General features: G+C 36.7%; 1 protein-coding gene across 2 annotated transcripts in view; it reads right to left on the bottom strand.

Moving 5' to 3' along the window:
• Positions 1-23,148, bottom strand: part of TRPM7 (transient receptor potential cation channel subfamily M member 7) — a 123,084-nt gene that overhangs the window by 84,752 nt on the left and 15,184 nt on the right. For both annotated transcript variants that reach the window (XM_047862335.1, XM_047862336.1), the window contains exons 2-4: positions 16,418-16,497; positions 9,677-9,715; positions 1,868-2,066 (exon numbers count right to left, since the gene is read on the bottom strand). In XM_047862335.1, the coding sequence (XP_047718291.1) occupies positions 1,868-2,066; positions 9,677-9,715; positions 16,418-16,497 (318 nt within the window). The remainder of the gene's footprint in view (positions 1-1,867; positions 2,067-9,676; positions 9,716-16,417; positions 16,498-23,148) is intronic.

The following is a 23,148-nucleotide window of genomic DNA, read 5'->3' as shown; positions in this document are numbered from 1 at the left end:
AAATCCCAAGCAGACTCTGCACCATCAGCACAGAGTCTGACAAAGGGCTTGAACTCATGACTTGCAAGATCATGACCTGAGCCAAAGTCCGCACTTAAATGACTGAGCCAGGAGCGCCTGGGTGCCTCAGTTGGTTGAGCGTCCAACTTCAGCTCTGGTCATGATCTCGCAGTTGATGAGCTCGAGCCCTGCATCGGGCTCTGTGCTGACAGCTCAGAGCCCAGAGCCTGCTTCAGATTCTGTGTCTCCCTCTCTCTCCATCTCTCCCCAGCTCATGCTCTGTCTCTCTCTCTCAAAAATAAAGATAAACATTAAAAAAAATTAAAAAAAAAAATGACTGAGCCACCCAGGCATCCCATAAATAACAGGTCTGAAAGCATCAGAAAGCTACCAAGGCCATGAAAAACTGGGATCCAGATCCGAAAGAATAGGAAAACTTGGAGAGATGAATCCACCTTTAGCACTGCTTTTCCCAGCAAGGCAGGGAGTTAGAACAAAGAACAACCTAAAGGGTAAAATGTTCGTGAATCTAAACAAATAATAATTATGTTTGGGGGGTTTAAAATTATGCCAACAAAAGCACGTAAGTCATGAGAGAAATAAATGCAGTTAAAAAGTATTCTGAAGGTTCTCGCACTGTCCAAAAAGTAGTAAAAGGACTAACTTACAATAAATTAAAATGCATTTTGTAGTGTTTACTATAAGATTAATCTATAGAAAGGGGCACCTGAGTGGCTCAGTTGGTTAAGCACCCAACTCTTGATTTTGGCTCAGGTCATGATCTCACAATTCATGAGTTCAAGCCCCGCACTGGAGCTGTCAGCACAGAGCCTCCTTGGGATTCTCTCTCTCCCTCTCTCTCTCTGCCTTACCCCTGCTCATTCTCTCCCTCTCTCTCAAAACCAACCAACCAACAAACAAACAAACAAAGATTTAATCTACAGAAAAACAATGTTATCAATAACATGCTAATAAAGAAGGAAATAATAAAAAAAATACTTAATCCAAAGCATGTAAGAAAGAAAAGGGAATAAAGAAAAAGTGCGACAGTAACTAAACTTAAAAATTATGTGCTTCTTAAAAAGAAACCTCTTGGGGCGCCTGGGTGGCTCAGTTGGTTAAGCATCCGACTTCGGCTCAGGTCATGATCTCGCGGTCCGTGAGTTCAAGCCTCGCATCGGGCTCTGTGCTGACAGCTCAGAGCCTGGAGCCTGTTTCAGATTCTGTGTCTCCCTCTCTCTCTGGCCCTCCCCCGCTCATGCTCTGTCTCTCTCTGTCTCAAAAATAAATAAACGTTAAAAAAAATTTTTAAAAAAAAAAAGAAAGAAAAAAGAAACCTCTTAAACATAAGGAAAGGTTAAAAGTAAAAGGGAAGAAAAAAAAAAAACTTAGCTATGCTGATTTAAGAAAAACCAGACACTGGAGGCACCTGGATGCCCCAGGTGATGATCTTGCAATTCACGAGTTCGAGCCCTGCATTGGGCTCTGTGCTGACAGCTCAGAGTCCGGAGCCTGCCTCAGATTCTGTGTCTCCCTCTCTCTCTGCCCACCTCCCACCCCCAGCTCGTGCTCTGTCTCTCCCTCTCTCTCTCAAAAATAAAAACATTAAAAAAGAAAAAAAGAAAAACCAGACTTTGTCAAAAAAAATGAGATTAAAAGACATTTCATAATGATAAAAGGTTCAATTTACCAAAAAGATATGATACTTCTATATTTATATGCACCTATACAAATAACTTCAAAATACGTAACAAAATGGCTGAGACTAATTTCCTGACTTACTGTTACATAAATCTTCAGACAACAAATGTGTATTATTTAGATAACAAGATAAATGAAATTTTAAAAAATCAAGTATGTGACATACCTTAGCTCTATAGGAATGAGAACCGCCTTGAAAATTTATGACTCCATAAGCATCTGTTGGGCTCTGTTCTGTATGCTTTTCCACAGACCATTCTTCTAATGTCTGATTAAAATGGTCACCCAATTTCACATCTGAGTATTTCATGGCAAGACTTGCAGTAAAACAAGCATGTTGCTTGACCAAACGACCACAAAAACACCTGAAGTAAAGAAATTTTTAAAAGATCTTTCAAAAAAATTAGTCAATGGAAAACTGAATTAAAATGAACGAACCAATGAAGAGTATAAAATAATTTAACTTTTTAATTTTACAATACCAATAAATTAATACCTTCAACATAGCATGAAAATAGTATAAATACATTTGCTTGTGATGATGTAGTCCTCTAACTTTAGTGTGGGACACCTAAAAAATGTAGTATAACCACATAATAGAACAGTATTCAGCAGCAGAAAGGAATGAACCACTAATAAACACAATATGGATGATCTCAAAATTATCATGCTGCACGAAAGAATCCAGATGCCAAACAAAACGTATTTCTATGATTTCATGTATAAAGAATTCAAGAAAATACAAACTAACCTATACAGTGATAACACTGGTGACCCAGGTCCAGGAGTAGAAAGAGCAATTGTATTCTACCTAGAAGCAATTATTGGACACTACTACATAGGAAGCCAGAACCCAGTGGAGCCAGTCAGTCTCAATGATTTCACAAAAAAATCTTAACTGCAGTTTGTAGAAACCAAAGGAGCTAGATTTGTAGGGCAAAAAACAAAGAGAGGAGGGAGCTACATGAGAGAGTTCCAGATTTTTGCAGAACGGTCTCCTTGAACGTGAATAAGAATAAACTACCCAAAGCAAACAAGAACTACTAGACAACAGTAGGCCAAATAACTCCAGAAGTTCATAAAGGGCAGGGAACAGTTTGTGTTGTCACCAGCCAAAGTACAGATCTCAATCAATATACAAGACCTATAAAAGGGTCATCAGAAGAGTAATGCCTATTACTCCCTAACAGAAAATTACAAAATCCAGCACCCTAAGACATAAAGTTCATAACGCATAGCATCCATCAAAAATTACAAAGCATGCGCGGCACCTGGGTGGCTCAGTTGGTTAAGCATCTGACTCCTGATTTTGGCTCAGGTTATGATCTCGTGGTTTGTGGGACTGAACTCTGTGTTGGGCTCCAAGCTGACAGCATGGATCATGCTTTTTATACTCTCCTCTCTATCTGCCCCTCCCCTGGCTCGATCTCTCTCTCTCTCTCTCTCTCTCAAAACATTTTTTTTTTAATTACGAAGCATGCAAAGAAGTAGGAAAATAAGTAGGAAACAAATCATTACGTGAAGACACAAAATTGTACAGACATGGTTGAATTAGCAGAAACTATAACAACTACTATAAATAAACTCCATTAAAAATATGCTCTGGGAGGTGACCAGAATGAAAACATGACCACAATCAGGGAGGAACTGGGAAAAAAAAATTTTTTTTGAGAGAGAGAGAGAGAGAGAGAGAGAGAGAGAGAGAGCGCGAGCACATGCTCGCGCATACACACACACACACACACACACACACACACACACACACACACGAGTTGAGGAGGGGCAGAGGAAGAGAAAGAGAGAATCTTCAGTAGGCTCCATGCCCACTAGAGCCTAACTCAGGGTTTGATCTCATGACCATGGGATCATGACCTGAGTTGAAATCAAGAGTAGGATGTTAACCAACTGAGCCATCAAGGCACCCCTGTAAAACACTTTTTTAAAAAAGGCCGAACCAGGGGCACCTGAGTGGCTCAGTTAGTTAAGTATCTTACTCTTGATCTCAGCTCAGGTCTTGATCTCAGGGTTGTGAGTTCAAACCCTGCAATGGGTTTCATGCTGGACATGAAGCCTACTAAAAATTAAATTAAATTAAATTAAATTAAATTAAATTAAATTAAATTAAACAAAACATGCAACTATAACATCTAAAAATAATATCTGAGCAATCCCTAACAAAATAACACCACCATTCTTCACAGAGCTAGAACAAACAATCCGAAAATTTGCATGGAACCAGAAAAGACCCCGAACAGCCAAAGCAATCTTGAAAAAGAAAACCAAAGCTGGAGGTATCACAGTGCCAGACTTCAAGATGTATTACAAAGCTGTAATCATCAAGACAGTATGGTATTGGCACATAAACAGACAGACACTCAGATCAATGGAACACAATAGAGAACTCAGAAATGGACCCACAAAAGTATGGCCAACTAATCTTTGAGAAAGCAGGAAAGAACACCCAACAGAATAGAGAGAGTCTCTTCAGCAAATGGTTCTAGGAAAACTGGACAGCGACATGCAGAAAAATGAACCTGGACCACTTAAAATGGATGGATGAAAGACCTAAATGTAATACAGGAAGCCATCAAAATCCAAGAGGAGAAAGCAGGCAAAAACCTCTTTGACCTCAGTCACAGCAACTTCTTACGCCACACATCTCCGGGGGCAAAAATGGAACTACTGGGACCTCATCAAAATAAAAAGCTTCTATACAGCGAAGGAAACAATCAGCAAAACTAAAAGGCAACTGACGGAATGAGAGAAGATACTTGCAAGTGACCTATCAGATAAAGGGTTAGTATCCAAAATCTATAAAGAACTTATCAAACTCAACACCCCCAAAAAAACAAATAATCCACTGAAGAAATGGGCAAAAGACATGAATATCTTCTCCAGAGAAGACATCCAGATGGCCAACCGACACATGAAAATGCTCAACATCACTCATCATCAGGGAAATACAAATCAAAACCACAATGGGATACCACCTCACAACTGTCCGAATGGCTAACATTAACAATTCAGGCAACAACAGATGTTGGCAAGGATGCGGAAAAAGAGGATCTCTTTTGCACTGCTGGTGGGAATGCAAACTGGTGCAGTCACTCTGGAAAACAGTATGGAGGTTCCTCAAAAAACTAAAAAATAGAACTACACTACAACCTGGCAATTGCGCTACTAGGTATTTATCCAAGGGATACAGGTGTGCTGTTTCAAAGGAAAACATGCACCCCAAAGTTTATAGCAGTACTATCAACAATGGCCAAAGTATGGAAAGAGCCCAAATGCCCATCAACAGATGAATGGATAAAGATATGGTACATACATATATACAATGGAGCAATCAAAAAGAATGAAATCTTGCAACTACATGGATGGAACTGGAGGGTATTATGCTAAGCGAAATTAGTCAGAGAAAGACAAATATCATATGACTTCACGCATACGAGGAATTTAAGATACAAAACAGATGAACATAAGGGAAGGGAAGCAAAAATAATATTAAAAACAGGGAGGAGGACAAAACATAAGAGACTCTTTTTTATTTTTTTATTTTTTTTTAATTTTTTTTTTCAACGTTTATTTATTTTTGGGACAGAGAGAGACAGAGCATGAACGGGGGAGGGGCAGAGAGAGAGGGAGACACAGAATCGGAAACAGGCTCCAGGCTCTGAGCCCTCAGCCCAGAGCCCGACGCGGGGCTCGAACTCAGGACCGCGAGATCGTGACTTGGCTGAAGTCGACGCTTAACCGACTGCGCCACCCAGGCGCCCCCATAAGAGACTCTTAAACATAGAGAACAAACAGAGTGTTGCTGGAGGGGTTGTGGGAGGGCAGGAGCGCTAAATGGGTAAAGGGCATTAAGGAACCTATTCCTGAAATCACTGTTGCACTATATGCTAACTTAGATGTAAATTAAAAAATTAAATAAACTAATAAATAATAAAATAAAAATAATATCTGAAATGAAAATGCCATACGATAAGATTTATAACATATAAGACACCACAAAGAAAGAAAACCCGTAAACTTGAAAAAATAGCAAAAGACTCTATCCAAACTGAAACAATGACAGAAAAGACTGGAGGGGAACAAAAGGAATAGAACATTAGCAACCTGTGGAACAATATTAAGTATCTCAACACACACACATAATCCAAGGCCCAGAAATGAGGGAGTGGAAATAAAAATTTGAAAACACTGGGCAAAAATCTGAAAACTATTTGAAAGACAAATTTGAGCAGTTCAATAACAACTAAGGAAAACAAGCTTAAAGAAATCACACTAGAGCACTGCTGAAAGCCAGTGATAGAGAAAATCTTAAAAGTAGAAAAGTAGCAAAAAAAAAAAAAAAAAAAAGAAAGAAAGAAAAGTAGCAGAGTACAAGTGTCACAATATACGCCAAAGAACAAAGCTAATTATGACAGCAGACATCCTATAAAAAAATCATGCAATCCACAGTCACTGTGGTATAGCATCTTACTTTTTAAGTTTTATTTATGTAATCTCTAAACCCAACGTGGGGCTCAAATTCACAACCCCAAGATTAAGAGTAGCATGCTGTTCCAAGTGAGCCAGCCAGGTACCCCAACTTGTTTGCAAAGCATCTTTAAAGTAATAAAAGGAAAAACAAAACAAAACTCCTTATCAAATCAGAATCCTGTAAGACTGGAACAAAACTATCAGCCAACCAAAGTGACTGAATAGACATTTACAGAACACTCCACCAGCAAAAGAATAAAAACTCTACTTGAGTGCACAGGAAGTATTCACCAAGATTAACCATATTCTGGGCCACAAAATAAGTCTCAATAAACTAAAATAAGGATGGAAATCATATAAAGTATGTTCTCAGACTACAGTGAAATTAAACTAGAAACCAATAAAAGAAACATACTGGGAAAATCCTCAAGTTTTTGGAAATTAAATGACACACTTTTTATTAACTCATGGATCAAAGAAAGTCACAAAGAAACTAGAAAATACTTGAAAAAATGAAAATAGAAATAATATCAAAATATGCGGGATCTAACTGTACAGTGTTTAGTATAAAAGCTAGTGTATTTATATGCATACTTTGGACTATAAAAATATATAGGATAAAAATTTGTAATATATAAATTAGAAAACAAGATCTGCAAGCAATACTAATCTAAACTTCCACCTTAAAAAACTAAAAAGGGCAAATTAAACCCAAAGTAAGCAGATAGGAAGAAATAATAAAGAGAACATAATGAAATATGAAAAGAAAAACTAATGAAGCAAAAAGACCAACAAAATTCAACATCTATTCACTAGAAACATTTTCAGCAAACTAGGAAAAGAGACAACTTCTTCAACACAGATATCCTCATACTTACTAAGCATTGGCCATGAGTACTACTCACTACATCCTGAGTCCTGTGAGTCCTTCTAGCTAATCACCAAACCTCAAGGTCATCCTGGGGACACTTGACAAAAGTAGACAAAATATATGAGATAACTGTTTTTAACTACTGAACAAGAGGTACTGAGACTTCAATCCCTGACATGAAGAAAAATATATGAGGTGAGTCCCATAAATGCACCACACTGGGGCAGTTTCTCAACCATTATGCACTGAGATAATGCCCAGGTAAAAAATGGCAGTGTCAAGAGCTGAGGAAGGAAGCAACAAACAGAATTCCAGACTGCTGAAACAGCTAGAATTTGTAGCAGGGTACAAGAGAAGAGAGAACTATAAAGAGGGAGAAAAGAAACTTGCATGAGGAGTCACCATGGGTTCTTGGCCATACACTGAGCTGGATCTGTGTTAGTCAAGACTTTGACACCTAGCAGAAATCACTTGCTGTGGGTCTGAGAACGGAATCATAAAGAGCTGGGAAACACTGCAGTTTTAGCTCAGAGTGAAAAGCCATACTGGACATACTGCTGAGATCCTAAAAAGGTTATGCCTTAGGAGTACAGTCCATATTCTAAGACTAAGTTCAAAATAAAAATAGAATTGCCCTAACAAAGAATAAAATCAAGCCTGATAGGACAAAATAATCTGCCAATAATTTAATCACCTGTCAGAACAAAATTCAAATTCTTCAAAGGAAGACAACATAGCCCAGAACTCCTGAGGTGGATCATGCAAACACAGAGCATATAATAAAAAATTACTATATATATTAAAAAGCAAAAAAGTGACTTGTAATCAAGAAAAAAGTAAATTCAATAATTCAACAGAAACAGACCCTAAATGACACCTGATGTTGGAATTAGTAAAAAAAAATTTTAATGCAGATGTTATAAATATGTTCAAAGACTTCTATAAATAGAAGATGATGTGATAACAAGGATACAGACAGGGCATCTCAGTAGTGACTTAGAAACTGTAATAAAGAATCAAAAATTTTAGAACTGAAAAATATAATGCACAAAAAGTTCACTGGATGGGCCAAACAGCATTATTGGTGACTGCAGAAATAATTAGTGAAAGAAAATATACAAAGCTATAGTAATCAAAGAAAAAAAAAATTAGTGAATCTTAAGACATATCAATACAAATGTTCTACTTTAATCAGCATAATTTTAATTATTAATTTTAATTATTTAATTAAAATAAAATTTTAATTACAAAAAAAAAAACAGGGCCTCAGTAACCCATGGAAAATATCATACAATCTAACAAAGGTATAACTGGAGTCTCAGAGGGAAGAAAGAGAGAATGGGGCAGAAAAATATTTTAAGAAACATGACTAAAAACTTCCCAATCCAGTGATAGATATGAACTTGCAAATATTACTGCAGAGTATATACAAAGAGAACCACTCTTAGGCACATTGTATACCTGCTGCTGGAAACTAAAGATACAGAAAAAAAATCTTTAAACTAGCAGAGGGAAAAAAGATGGCATTACATACAGAGTAACTACACTAGTGACAACTGACGTCTCACCAAAAACAAAAGCCAGAAGACAAAATAACGTTATCTTTAAAGTGCTGGAATGGGAAAATGGTCAACTCAGCATTCTACATCTAGAGAAAATATCCTTCAAAAATGAGTTAAAAAAAAAAAACCTGAAAAATATGAAAATACATTTTCAGATAAACCAGTTTGAGAAAATTCACCTCCACTACCTGCATTATATCAAACACTAAAGGAAGCTCCTCAGTCTGAGTGGAAAGATACCAGATGGAACCTCACATATAAAGGAAGGAATGTATAAGACTGGAAATGGTAAAACAACTCAATATATCTAAAATGAACTCACTGTGTACTTTTCTTCCTAGCCTACCTACCAGAGACCTTCTATTATTACTCTTCTAACCCTTCATCAGATCTTAATGAACAAGATTACTATTTACTTAGATAAGTTAGAAATTTAGGTACTATCTTCAAATCTTCCTTTCTCTACACATTCATCAAATCTTATTGAGCTTATCTCATTCATCCCTTCAAATATGTCTACCTCTCTTCATCATCATAGCCACTATATTAATTCAAGCTGATTTATTCCAAAATTACTCCAAAACTTTCCAAACTACTTTTTTCTCCCAATAATCTCCTCAAAATGCCAACTGCTTTTACCAAAGAAGAAAAAAAAGAAGAAAACAAAATCAAAACTATGTGTCACAGTATATAGTTTAAATGATCTGGTCCCTACTTATTTCTCCAGCTCACATCTTTCCAATATCCATATTACATTCTGCAGTTTCCTTACAGAACCATAATCTCTTTCACTGTCAGGCTTTTCCACATCCTATTCTGTCTGCCTAAATCACTTTTGCTCAATCTTTACCCAACTAATTCACATCCAGCTTTAGAACTCTGCTCATATAGTTTCCTTGGAGTTTCACACCTTATCCTTTCTCTCCCAACTCTGAGTAAAGTAACCCTCAAACATAATAACCTGTGAGTTTTATACCTTTTTATTCTAACTGATGCTTTTAATAGATTTGTTTTATTTTTCAAAATTTGTTCAACAGAGTTATGTTATTAAACTTACCTGACAAGTTGCTGACAAATTTGACATCCTGGAAGGCATCTATAAAACAAGGTAAATTATTTATTTCTTAAAAGTTAAAAAAAAAATAGTTTAAACTATATAAAATCTATGTAATAGTACAAAACAAAGCAAAATTACATACTTAGTTTAATTTTTCAGTACATATCATAGGTCATTTATACCTTGATATATATATTCAAATAACTATTTTCTTAACTCACATAGTTTCCACTTTTTTTTTTTTAATTTTAGAAAGAGAGAAAGCACCAGTGGGGGAGAGAGTCAGAGAGGGGGAGAGAGAGAATCTTAAGCAGGCTCCACCCTCAGCGTGGAGCCCGATGCAGGACTCAATCCCACAACCCTGGGATCAGGACCCGAACTGAAATCAAGACTCAGATGCTCAACTGACTGAGCCACCCACGCGTCCCTCCACATTTTTTAAATTGTAGTTGACATACAATGTTAGTTTCAGATATACAACATAGTGATTCAACAATTCTATACATTAGTCAGTGCTCACCAAGATAAGTACAGTCACTATCTGCCACCATACAATGTTATTATAGTATTATTAACTATATTCCTTATGCTGTACTTTCCTCTCATTATTTATTTTACAACTTAAGTTTGTACCTCTTACTTCCCTTCACCTATTTTACCCAACGCCTCACCCTCCTAATATTTAAAATAGCTTCCATTATTTTAAATACAATTAGTTGTGACAAAAACCAGAAACTATAAGAGAAAAAGACTGATAGATTTAACTACATAAAAATACACTTTGTTATGTGGCAAAAATATGTCACTCATAAAGTCTAAAAAGAAACTGAGGAAAAAATAATTGCAGGCAAAAGGTTAGTTTCCCAACTATATAAAGAGTTTCACCAAATCTACATAAAAAAGGAAAATATATGGATACTTCATGGTAAAAACACATATGAAAAGGTATTTGATTAGAAAAGATTTTTTAACCTTTAAGACAGTATCTTGGAAAGAACAGAGATATGTAGACTCATGTTGGTGGGAGTATAAACTGATACAATCTCTATGGAGGGCAATTTGGTAATACCCATCAAAATGAAAAAAATATAAACTCCTCAAATTCTAATACCAATACTAAAAGTATAGGCTAAAAAATATTTGTAGCAATATACAAGGTTGTTCATTCATTACAGCATTTTTTTTCTAATAGCAAAAAGAAAAACAGAATAGCTAAAATGTTCGTTAACAAGGGACTACTAAAACAAATTATAATCCAGATATATAATTTAAAAGGATGAAACAATTAAGAAAAGTGGTTACTGCCAAGATAATAAACACAGTGGGTTAAATGGTATGTAATTAAAAGGGGAGAGGAAGGAGTAAATACACATCGGCTAGGACATGCAAAGACCATGCAAAGACAGTATCTGGCTATCTCTGAAAGGTATTCCAAGAATTAGTAACATTGGTTTTCTTTAGGAAAGGGAACTTATAGTTAAGGCACAGTGGTAGAAAGGAGCCTTTCACTTATAAATTTTGATATCTTATAAACCCATGTATTAAACCTATTTATATGAACAACTGGGTGGCTCAGTAAGTTAAGCATCCGACTTTGGCTCAGGTCATGATCTCACTGTTCATGGGTTTGAGCCCATGTCAGGCTCTGTGCTGACAGCTCAGAGTCTGGAGCCTGCTTCAGATTCTGTGTCTGCCTCTCCCCCACTTGCACTCTCTCTCACTCTCTCTCAAAAATCAACATTAAAAAAAAAATTTTTTTAATTAAACCTATTCATAAAAAAACTAATTTTAAAACTCAACTAGTGTAGGGGTGCCTGGATGGCTCAGTCGGTTAAGCGTCTGACTTTGGCTCAGGTCATGATCTCGCAGTTTGTGAGTTCAAGCTCCGCATCAGGCTCTGTAAGGACAAGCTCGGAGCCTGAAGCCTACTTCGGATTCTGTGTCTCCCTTTCTGTCTGCCCTCCCCTGTTCATGCTCTGTCACTCTCCCTCTCGAAAATAAAAATTAAAAATTATAAATAAATAAATAAATAAATAAATAAATAAACCTTAAACAAAATTTCAACTAGTATAGAAGGAAATGACCAGCTATCACTGTTTAAAAATTATGCCTCATATGGATGGCTAAAGCCAAAGATACTTAATAACAAAATGAGACTTAACACCTAATGAGTACTTTTATTGTTTCTACTGCAAAATGAAATTAATGAATTTATAGGAAATAAACTCCATATTAATAATATAATCTACTTGTTTAATAGAAACATAATTTCCTCCCAAAGAAAGAACAATGTCTTACTTTGAAATGACACACTGAACTAAGGAGATCTAAATTCTAATCCCACCTTTATGAATTATTAGTCATGTGACCTGGGAAATGTCACTTCTGCTCTCTGGTTAAGAAATGTAGTATTACATTGTAACAAAACATCTATAATAATTAGAAAGAAATTCAAATTGATCCAAAAAATAATGACTGAAAGAGACATTAAGATGATCTGTTTTGGGGTGCCTGAGTGGCTTAGTCAGTTAAGCATCCAACTCTTGATTTCGGCACAGGTTGTGATCTCATGGTCATGAAAATAGAGCCCTGTGTCAGCAATTCTCTCTCCCCCTCTCTCTTTGCCCTTACCCTGCACATATGCATATACTCTCTCTCTCTCAAAAAAGAAAAAAATAATAATGTTTTAATTATCTAAAAGACATTTACAGAACCCACAAAAAATTGAATATAAAAAGATAAAAAATGTTTTCTCAAAAATCAAATAAATGCAAATTTAAAATATACACTATTTTCTACTTAACACTTTTTCTTGAAGATAATGAAAAATGTTACTCTAATCAATATTTAATAAAGTAAGCATTCTTGTCACTACTGGTAATAATATATATTGCTTTAATCCTTTTAGAAAGTCTTTTGGCATTACATACCCTAAGAGGGGGAAAAAACCTTAAATACAGGGGTGCCTGGGTGGCTCAGTCAGTTGAGCGTCTGACTTTGGCTCAGGTCATGATCTCACGGTTTGTGAGTTCAAGCCCCACTTCGGGCTCTGTGCTGATAGCTTGGGACCTGGAGCCTGCTTTGGATTCTGTGCCTCCCTCTCTCTCTGCTCCTCCCCTGCTCACACTCTGTCTCTCTCTCAAAAATAAATAAAGATTTAAAAAAGTTAAAGGAAAATAAAATTGACAAAACCTGTTTATTCTGACTGATTTGTGGTAAGAAAAGAAATTAAAAAAAAAAACCTTAAATACAAAAAAAGTTTTATCCTCTAAGGTCTTCATTATGGCCTAATTTTACTTTATAATGGCTAAGAATTGAAAACCACCCAAATCTGCCCAACAGTGGAACAGGTATGCGAATTATGGCATATACACTAACAGAATATTAGTATTACCATTCTTATAAAATATCTGCAATATCAAAAAATATATTACTATAACATTTTGTTAAAGAGCATATACAGTATTTTACAGACTAAATGTATCAGTATTTTAAAACAAAACCTACTGAAGAAATATTAAAAGTAAATGCACCAAAATGTTATTAATAATGACTGCCTTGACATACTGAAACTCTGAGTACTGAACCAACTTTCTGATTCTCAAAAGTTTTCAAAATTTATCATGTACATGGCTCTTCTAACAGATACTTGTTTAAGAGAGACATATATTCAAAATAGAGTTTTCTCACTGTCAAAGAGAAATGTTGAATTCAAACAGCAGGTTTATGAAATGTAACAAACAGAAGGTTTAGAAATTCCATTCAACAAATATTTACTAAATACCCACTATGAACAATAACAGTGACAGATGCTATAATTTAAAATACACCAGTTAATAAAAAATTACCCATTTCCCTATTTTTCTAAAAAGTTTTATTACTGATATATAGTTGACATACCACTGTTATATAAGTTTCAGGTATACAACATAGTGACCAACTATACTGAAAATGCATACCACAGTAAATTGTCCCATTATTATAATATTACTGACTATACTCCTTATGCTGTACTTTTTTTTTTATCTCTGTGACTTATTCATTTTATTCATTTATTTCATGCATCTCCCCACCACACCCCTCACCCTCCACCCCATCTACTCTAGAAACTACCAATTTGTTCTCTGTATTTATAAGTCTATTTTTATCTGTTCTGGTTTTCAGAGTCCATATATGAGTAAAATCATATGGTATTTGTCTTTCTCTGCCTTACTTATTTCTCTTAGCATAATACCCTCAAGGTCTATCCATGTTGTTACAAATAGCAAGATTCCATTCTTCTTTATGACTAAGTAATATTCCACTGTATGTGTATACACACACCACACACCCACACACCCACACAGTATCTTCTTTATTTATCTATTGATGAACACTTATGATGCTTCCACAGCTGGGCTACTGTAAATAAGGCTGCAAGAAATACAGGAGTGCATATATCTTTTTTAATCAGTGTTTTTGTTTTCTTTGGGTACTAAGTAGTGGAATTCCTGATCAAATGGTATTCCTATTTTTAATTTTTGAGGACCACCACACTTTCATGGTCACTGTATCAAATTACATTCCCACAAATAGTGCAAAATGGTTCCCTTTTCTCCACATCTTTGCCACCACTTTTTATTTTTTGTCATTCTGATACTAGCCATTCTGACTAGTAGGAGATGAGGATAGCTCATTGATTTTTTTTTTCTTTCCATTGAGGCTTTGATTTTCATTTCCCTGATGATTAGTGACGTTGAGCATCTTTTCATGTATCTGTTGGCCATCTGTGTGTCTTCTCTGAGACAATGTCTATTTGGGTCTTCTGCCTAATTTTAATCAGACCATTTTTTTTTGCTGTTGAGTTATAGACGTTCTTTATACATTTAGGACACTAACCTCTTACCAGATATATCATTTGCAAATATCTTCTCCCACTCAGTAAGTTGCCTTTTGTTTTATTAATGGCTTCCTTTGATGTGGAAAAGCCTTTCATTTTTGTATAATCCTAATAGCTTATTACTGCTTTTGTTTCCCTTGCTTGAGGAGACATTTCCATAAAAATGTTGCTAAGGCATATATACAAGAGATTACTTATTTTCTTCTAGGAGTTTAATGATTTCAGGTCTCACATTTAAGTCTTTAATCCATTTTGAGTTTATTTTTGTTTATGGTATAAGAAAGCAGTCCAGTTTTATTCTTTGCATGTAGCTGTCCATTTTTCTCAACACTATTTGATGAAGAAATGGCTTTTTTCCCCACTGTATATTTTTGCTATCTTTCTCACAGATTAATTGACCATATAAGCATGGGTTATTTCCGGGCTCTCTATCCTATTCCATTAACCTCTATTTTTGTGCCAGTACCATACTGACTTGATTACTATAGTTTTGTAGTATATCTTGAAATCTGGGATTGTGCTAACCTTCAGCTTTGTTCTTCTTTCTCAAGATTGCTTTGGCTATATAGGGTCTTCTGTGGTTTCATATAAATTTTAGGTTGATTTATTATAGTTCTGAATTTGGCTATGTTTTGATAAGAGTCATATATCAAATGGAAGTAAAAGTTGCAGACAAGTTAACTGAGCAGAGAAGAAGATTTGGCAGGAGATGAGAAAGGTAAGAAGATTCAAAATTCTTTCTCAACTAATTTTTCCTAAGTGCCTGTAAAGAGAGGTTCTCTGTATGCTAGGAACCTCTCTGCATGACAGGAAATAACTCTATCTTTGATTTGCCCTTTTAAACTTTTTTCTATTTTTATGCCTCAAAAAAAAAATCATGAAAAATGTTACTTCAGTAAATACCTCAATAGGTCAACTTTTTCTTGAATTTTAACTAGCACCTTTACTTTAAAATTTTTCTATTACCAAAACCATTTTAAAGACCAAAAAGTCAATTAGAGATGCCTATAACCTCTGACAACAGGTTTTCTAGGAGATGCTGAGTTCTATCTACATTTTGGCAAACAAATACAGCAACTATTAGGTTTGCATTGGTTTCTTTAGCATGAACCATAGTGTTGGGTACTCAAAAGATGTTTAATAAATACATACACATTTTTAAGTTCTCATTATCGGTGAATCAGTTAAAAATGAGTCTTAATTGCCCTATCTTTGTAACATACTAGTATGATCTGGGGGAGTATAGGGATGGGGGAATACTCTGAGGAAGTAAACATCATTAAGAACTCCAGGGTGCCTGTGTGGCTCAGTTGTGAAACATGTGACTTCAGCTCAGGTCAGGATCTCATCGTTTGTGAGTTAGAGTTGCACACATCAGGTGAGCTTGAGCCCTGCACTGGGTGAGCACAAGCCCTGCTTTGGGTAAAACATGAGCCCCGCTTTGGCTGAGCCCCAGTTCTCTGTGTCTCTCTCTGCCCCTCATGGGATCCTCTGCCCCTTGCTCACTAGCCCCCTCTCTATCTCTCAAAAATACAAAAAATAAGAACTCCAGAATACTGATATTGTGCTAAGGATATCTCCTTCTCTCAATCTTAAATAATTAACAGCATGCACAAAAGTTAACAATAATTATAACTATTTTACTAATTTTGGCTTTTATCTGTACTGACAGCTCAGAGCCTGGAGCCTACTTCTGATTCTGTGTCTCCCCCTCTCTCTCTGCCCCACCCCTGCTCACGCTGTCTCTCTCTCAAAAATAAATAAGCATTAAAAATAATAATAATTTGGTTTTTAATAAATAAACTCCAATATAATTTACATCTAAATTTCTAGAAGAACCCAAGAAACAAAGGTATGCTTACCTGTGAGGGTCTTTGGAACTTGGTATAATATATACACATTCCCTCTTCGTCAAAGTGCTTTCTATCCAGGATTTCTGGGACTGAAACAAAAAGTTTTAAAAGATGGTTTATAAATTAACCCACCAATACTACAGTAAAATAATGTAATGATAAATACATAAAAACAAATAATTCCATACTATTTAATTTTTTTCCCAATCCAGTAAATATTTACCGTTAAGTATATAGTAAAGGCTTACTGAAGATAGCATACCTAAAATATCAGAATGAGTCCATTCAAGTCCATTGTTATTTGGATTACTAAATCAACATGCTGTGAAGATACTATTGCTTCATATAATGTGAGGAGGAAAATCAAGTTTGAGATTCCCACTATGGGCCAAAAACCTCAAGAGGGGGCAGTATGATCCTGGGAAATGGATCATTTAAAAGCCAATTAAAAGTGACCGTCAGAAAACGATATCAAACAAATCCTAAAAGAAAAATATCAGGAAAAATAGAGACTAAGCTTCAATAGAGATAGGGCAAGTTATTACATGATTACAGATGTCTGATTCACCAGATTGCTGTAACAATCTTAAATCTGAGTAACCAAATCAATAGTCTCAAAATATATAAAGTGAAAATTTAACAGGGAAAATAAGACAAATTTTAGGATCACAGTGGAAGATTAAAAAATTCCATCAATTACTGTAAAATTTGAAATAATTTTTAAAATTTAAAAGATATTTTATTTTGGAGAAAGAGGGAGTATGAGTGGGGGAGAGGGGCAGAGGGAAAGAAAGACAGTATGTTAAGCAGACTCCACATACAGCGTGGAGCCCAATGCGAGGCTCAATCCCACAAACCATGAGATCATGACCTGAGCCTAAATCAAGAGTCAGATGCTTGACCAATTAAGCCACCCACACACCCCTAAACGATTTTTTTAAATTGATTTTTTATATCACTACTTAAGCTTCTCCCTGGATCCTTAGACTCTTAGACTCTGGATCCTTATCCTGCTACTGGTGACTGATTACAAAAGGATGAGGCATTATGTACTGGGACAGACAAAACTCTATACATTATAATAGATTAAAGACCATTGGTTCCATCCTCCATGTAATATATTAGTATTAACAGGACAGTCCAAAAAGGAAGAGCCCATGTTCTAAAAGGAAACCTCTAGGAGAAGAAACATAAGACAAAATTATGATGGGTGAAGTTTTGCAGGTTCCTCTCAAATCCTTCAGGTACTGTAACGATAAAACTTAGTCTGTCCCCCAATGCTAATTCTGGTACCAAAATTCTGTCTCTCCATCCAAAATGTCCATCTCCTAGGTCAAGGGTTCTTTATTTAAATATACTCACGTAGGTAGGAGCAAATTATACCATAATCTCCTGGTTATAATAAAACACAGGATGACCGCTAGAAGTCAGGGCACTGAATCAGCAAAATATCTTACATTCTAAAACTCAGCATAATCCCTCCACCATTCCCTAACTACTCCATAACTATTCCATAATAGAACTAGACAAAAACAAAACAATGACCTCTAGTTTCACTTTAAAACCCTGACCATGGGGCGCCTGGGTGGCGCAGTCGGTTAAGCGTCCGACTTCAGCCAGGTCACGATCTCGCGGTCCGTGAGTTCGAGCCCCGCATCGGGCTCTGGGCTGATGGCTCAGAGCCTGGAGCCTGTTTCCGATTCTGTGTCTCCCTCTCTCTCTGCCCCTCCCCCGTTCATGCTCTGTCTCTCTCTGTCCCAAAAATAAATAAACGTTGAAAAAAAAAATTAAAAAAAAAAAAAAAAAAAAAAAAAAAAAAAAAAACAAAACCCTGACCACAGGGGCACCTGGGTGTCTCAGTTGGTTAGGCAACTGACTTCGGCTCAGGTCATGATCTCACAGTTCATGAGTTCGAGCCCCGCGTCGGGCTCTGTGCTGACAGCTCAGAGCCTGGAGCCTACTTCAGATTCTGTGTCTTCCCCTCTCTCTACCCCTCCCCTGCTCATGCTCTGTGTCTGTCTCTCAATAATAAATAAACGCTAAAAAAAAAAAACAACTCTGACCACAAACCTCAAATGCTCCTTAATGATGCCCAATAATCGCACAATATTTCTCTGGTCCATTTTCTCATTCTCCTGTATGATTTCACAGTATTTCCTTCTTTCCTCAAACCTCTAACCCTCCTTTCCCATTCTTAATCTCAAAAGATGACCTCACTTCCCATTTAACTGAGCAAATTTAAGCAACAAGAACATGTACAACTTCCATCACATCTAGCCACTAATGAGCCCATATATTCTGCTTTCCTTCCTGTGACTATGTTTACTTCTATTTAAGTCCAACCACTCCTCTTGCATCCTAGGTCCCACACACCTCACGAAGTAAAGGTCACTCTCTACAATTAATTTTTTTTTTGTCCTTTATTAACTCATTCCCATCAACATGCAACACGCTACCAACTCTCATTTTAAAAAACAAACACAACAAACTTTTGTTTGACCCCACCTTCTCCTCAAGTTAACACTCCATATTTCTGCCTCCACCTACAGTACAGATCACAGGTAAAAGTTTTTCCCTCTTTTCTTTTCCTCCCATGCTTTCTAAACCCCACTCCAGTCAGACTTTCAAGCCAACCATTCTTTCTCTAAATCCAAAAATCAATTTTCAGGACTCATCTTCACTGATATATCAGCAGCATTTAACAAAGCTGATCATTCTCACCTACTTAAAACATCTTCATGAGTTAGTTTGGTTTTCTTCTCTTCACTGCTCACTCCTTCTACCTCCTTTGCTGATTCCTCCCTTTATCTCCCCAATCTTTGGAGTTCTTTTTCCCAATTATATTCACTCACATCCAGTTTATTATCAATAACTAGATGACTCCCAAATTTATATTTCTACACTAGCTCCTTCCCTAAACTCCATGCTCATATATTCAACTGCCTACTCAACAGCTTTACTCTGATGTCCAAGAGGCATCTCAAACTTAAGATGGGGTATCTGGGTGGTTGAGTTGGGTAAGTGTCCGTCTCTTGGTTTCAGCTCAGGTCATGATCTCATGGTTCATGAGATCAAGCCCCGTGTCGGGCTCTGTGCTGATAGCATGGAACTTGCTGGGCATTCTCTCTCTACCTCTGTCTCTGGCCCTCCCCTGTGTGCATGCTCTCTCAAAATAAACAAACAAACAAACACACAAGACGGCCTAAACTGAACTCACCTTTCATTGAAACACTTATTTCTTAGTCTTCCCCATCTCAGTAAATGGCAACTCTTTTCTTCCAGTTCTATTTTTTAAGGCAAAAATCTCAGTGACATTCTTGATTTCCTCTTTATCTACTTCCCCTATAAAACCCCATGAGCAAAATCTGTCAGGTTGCCTTCAAAACACATCCAGAATCCAGCCACTTCTCACATCTTCACTGCTACTATTCTGATCCAAGCCATTACCACCTTTTGCCTGGCTTAACAGAAATCACTCTATCACCCTTGCTACTTTACAGTCTATTCCTCAAGAGAGATAATCTTTTAAAAATATGTCATTATGTCACTTCTCTCTCAAGACTCTCCAATGCCTTCACGTCTTACTCAAGAGTGTTATAAAAGCCAAAGTCCTTACATTAGCCTTTAAGGTCCTAGTGCTTTGCATCTCTGCATCCTGCTTCATTACTTTGATTCTATCACCTCCTTCAAGTATTTGAGCAAATGTCACTTTCTCAGTGAGGCTTACACTATTTAAAAATGCAATTTCCAACACCATCCCTCACAGTCTTATGGAACTACAGAGTAATAGGGCCATCATCCCCAGGATCACATTTAAAGCACTGTCCTGAGAACCAAAAGATCTGACCATGTCAGTTTAAACTACTAGTATATTATTCCTAATCTAGACCTTTCTCCCACTCCACAACCATACACTGAAACTAAGGCAGAGCACATGTAACTGAAAAGACAAGACATTTCATGGAATTTCTGCTTGTAACTTAAAAAAAATATTTGGTAGTGCTACTCTAACATATGATGATGTGAGGCTGAACTTCTACCAAAACCAACTTAACCTGCTGCTTAAAACTCATGAAATTTTCATTATGCTATTATTAAGAAACACAGGATTCAGGAGTAGTGCTGAAATTACATTGTGATTTGCTTATTTAAAGTCTGCATCTCTTAGGGGCGCCTGGGTGGCTCAGCTGGTTAAGCATCTGACAGGCTCAGGTCATGATCATGGCTCGTGAGTTCGAGCCCCACGTCGGGCTCTGCTGACAGCTCAGAGTCTGGAGCCTGCTTTGGACTCTGTGTCTCCCTTACTCTCTGCACCTCCCCTGCCCCTCTCAAAAATAAACATTAAAAATATATATAAAGTTTGCATCTCTTAGACAAATTGGAAACGGTTTGTAAAAAAAGAAAAGGCAGGTTAGTGATTGTACTTATTGCTATACGCTTATTGCTTGTTCACTTATTAATATAATTCAGATACAGATAATATGGGAAAGTTTGGTCATTTTAAACATAAACTTACTATCACCCAGCAATTCCACTCTGAAGTATCTTTCCAAGAAAAACATGTCCACACACAGACTTGTATCTGAATGTTCACAGAAGCAATATTCTTAACAGGCAACGAAATAAAATATCCATATAATAGTATACTACTTAGTAAGAGGGACAAGCTAAGGATAACATGCAACATTGCTACACCTCAAAAACATTACACTAAGTGAAAAAAGGCACATGATTATGTAACTGCATTTGCATGAAATTTCTAGAAAAAGACAAAAACATAGGAACTGTTAAGTTTAGTAAATGCCTGGGGCTAAGAGTAAGAGGGGTGATAAACTGCAAACACATACTAGGAAACTTTGGGAGAGGAGAGAAGTGTACTAAAACTGTATTGTGGTGGTTATAAAACTAAATTTACTAAAAGCCATCAAACTTGTATACTTACAGAGGGCAAATTTTTTTGCCCTTATGCATTATACCACAATAAAGCTACTTGAAAGGCAGGGGAGGGTTAAGAAACATATAAAAACAGAATGAAGAGAACAAATGTATGTTTAATCAGAGTTCCAGAAGGAGAAAAGGGAAAGAATGGGCAAAGGCAATGTTTAAAGAAATGATAAGAATTTCCCAAAACTGATGAAAAACGATTTGCAGATTCTGAAAACCCAATATGAAGATAAAGAAAAAAGTTATTAAAAGACAATAAATTCAGAATAAGTTAGAGGTAAAATATTCCAGCAATGATCTTCTATTACAGTTACAAGTTTATAAAACACCTCAAGCCATATGTTTTCAAATACAAAGTGGTTGTTTTGCTGTGTTTTGCTTTGTTTTTAGTAATCTCTATACCCAACATGGGGCTCCAATTCACAAACTCCAGATCAAGAGTCACATGCGTTTCTGACTGAGCCAGCCAGGCATCCCTGACAGTGGTGTTTACAATTTGCTTTGTATAACAAATGAAGATCAAAGGAGTACAAACCCATGGGGGCAGGGGTCTTTCTAGGCTCAACCAGAAATAAAGACACCACCCCCCCAAAGACTCTCATAATCCCATAGCTACATTTGGCATGGCCTCTTATAAAAATAGATTGGGGTGGGGCGCCTGGGTGGCTCAGGGTGTTAAGCGATGGACTCTTGATTTCGGCTCAGTTCATGATGTCATGGTAGTGAGATCAAGTCCCAAGTTAAGTACTGCATAAGCCCAGGGTCTGCTTAGGGTTCTCTCCTTCTGCCCTTCTCCCACTCACACATGAGCGCTCACTTGCTCTCCAAATAAGTGAACATTAAAAAAAGGGGGGGGGGGTGTGCCTGGGTGGCTCAGTCGGTTGAGCATGTGACTTCAGCTCAGGTCATGATCTCACAGTTTGTGAGTTCAAGACCCACATGGAGCTCCACACTGACAGTATGGAGCCTGCTTGGGAATCTCTCTCCCTCTCTCGCTGCCCCTCCCCCACTCATGCTCTCTCACACTCAAAATAAATAAACTTAAAAAAAAAAAAAAAAAAAGACTGGAGTCACAGACTACCAACAAGGCAGCATCAACTATTCTTGTTTGGTGGGAGTCTCTGGATCAAACATGCAACAGACAGCTTAAGTGCAAGGTGACAAGATACACAATGAGCAGGTACAGGATCTGCCCTTGCCTCATAAACCTCAAAAGCCAGTATCTCTTGTTAACAGCTTCATGGATGACAAGGTCCCCCACAAAGGAAATGCCCAGTACAGGAGTCACTGAACAAAGGGAAACCCAAAGCTATGACTTACTTCTCTATTAGCCAATATTTTTGGTTTCCCAATTCATATAAATTTACCCATATGTCACATAAAAAATGTTGCCTAAAAACACAGTTGACATTGTATCTTTTGTAAACCCTTTGCCCAAAGTGCATATAACAAGAGGTAACTTTAATTAGTTAGATAGTGCGTTTTTCAGGCACTGTTCTAAATGTTTTATATGCGTTAACTCATCCTATTCTCACAGTAATCCTATGAATTGGGTGTTATTAGTATTCCCTCATTATAGATGCACAAACTAGTTAGACACAGAAGTTAAGAAACTGCCCAGAGTCACACAGCTAATTGTTTGCCCTGACTCCAAAACCTCTACTGACTTTTCAAGAGAAATTTAAGATAAGCATTTCAAGATCACTTGATGATATGCTTTAAATAAGCCACTGAGTAAAAATACATTAATTACTTTAAAAGGGGAATGCCTAGGTGATCATTTTGTGTATAATTTT

This window comes from Prionailurus viverrinus, chromosome B3 (assembly GCF_022837055.1).
Source record: "Prionailurus viverrinus isolate Anna chromosome B3, UM_Priviv_1.0, whole genome shotgun sequence".
In the NCBI taxonomy this organism is placed as follows: domain Eukaryota; kingdom Metazoa; phylum Chordata; class Mammalia; order Carnivora; family Felidae; genus Prionailurus; species Prionailurus viverrinus.
The sequence above is the reverse complement of the archived record's forward strand: the minus strand, read 5'-3'. Positions and strand labels throughout refer to the sequence as shown.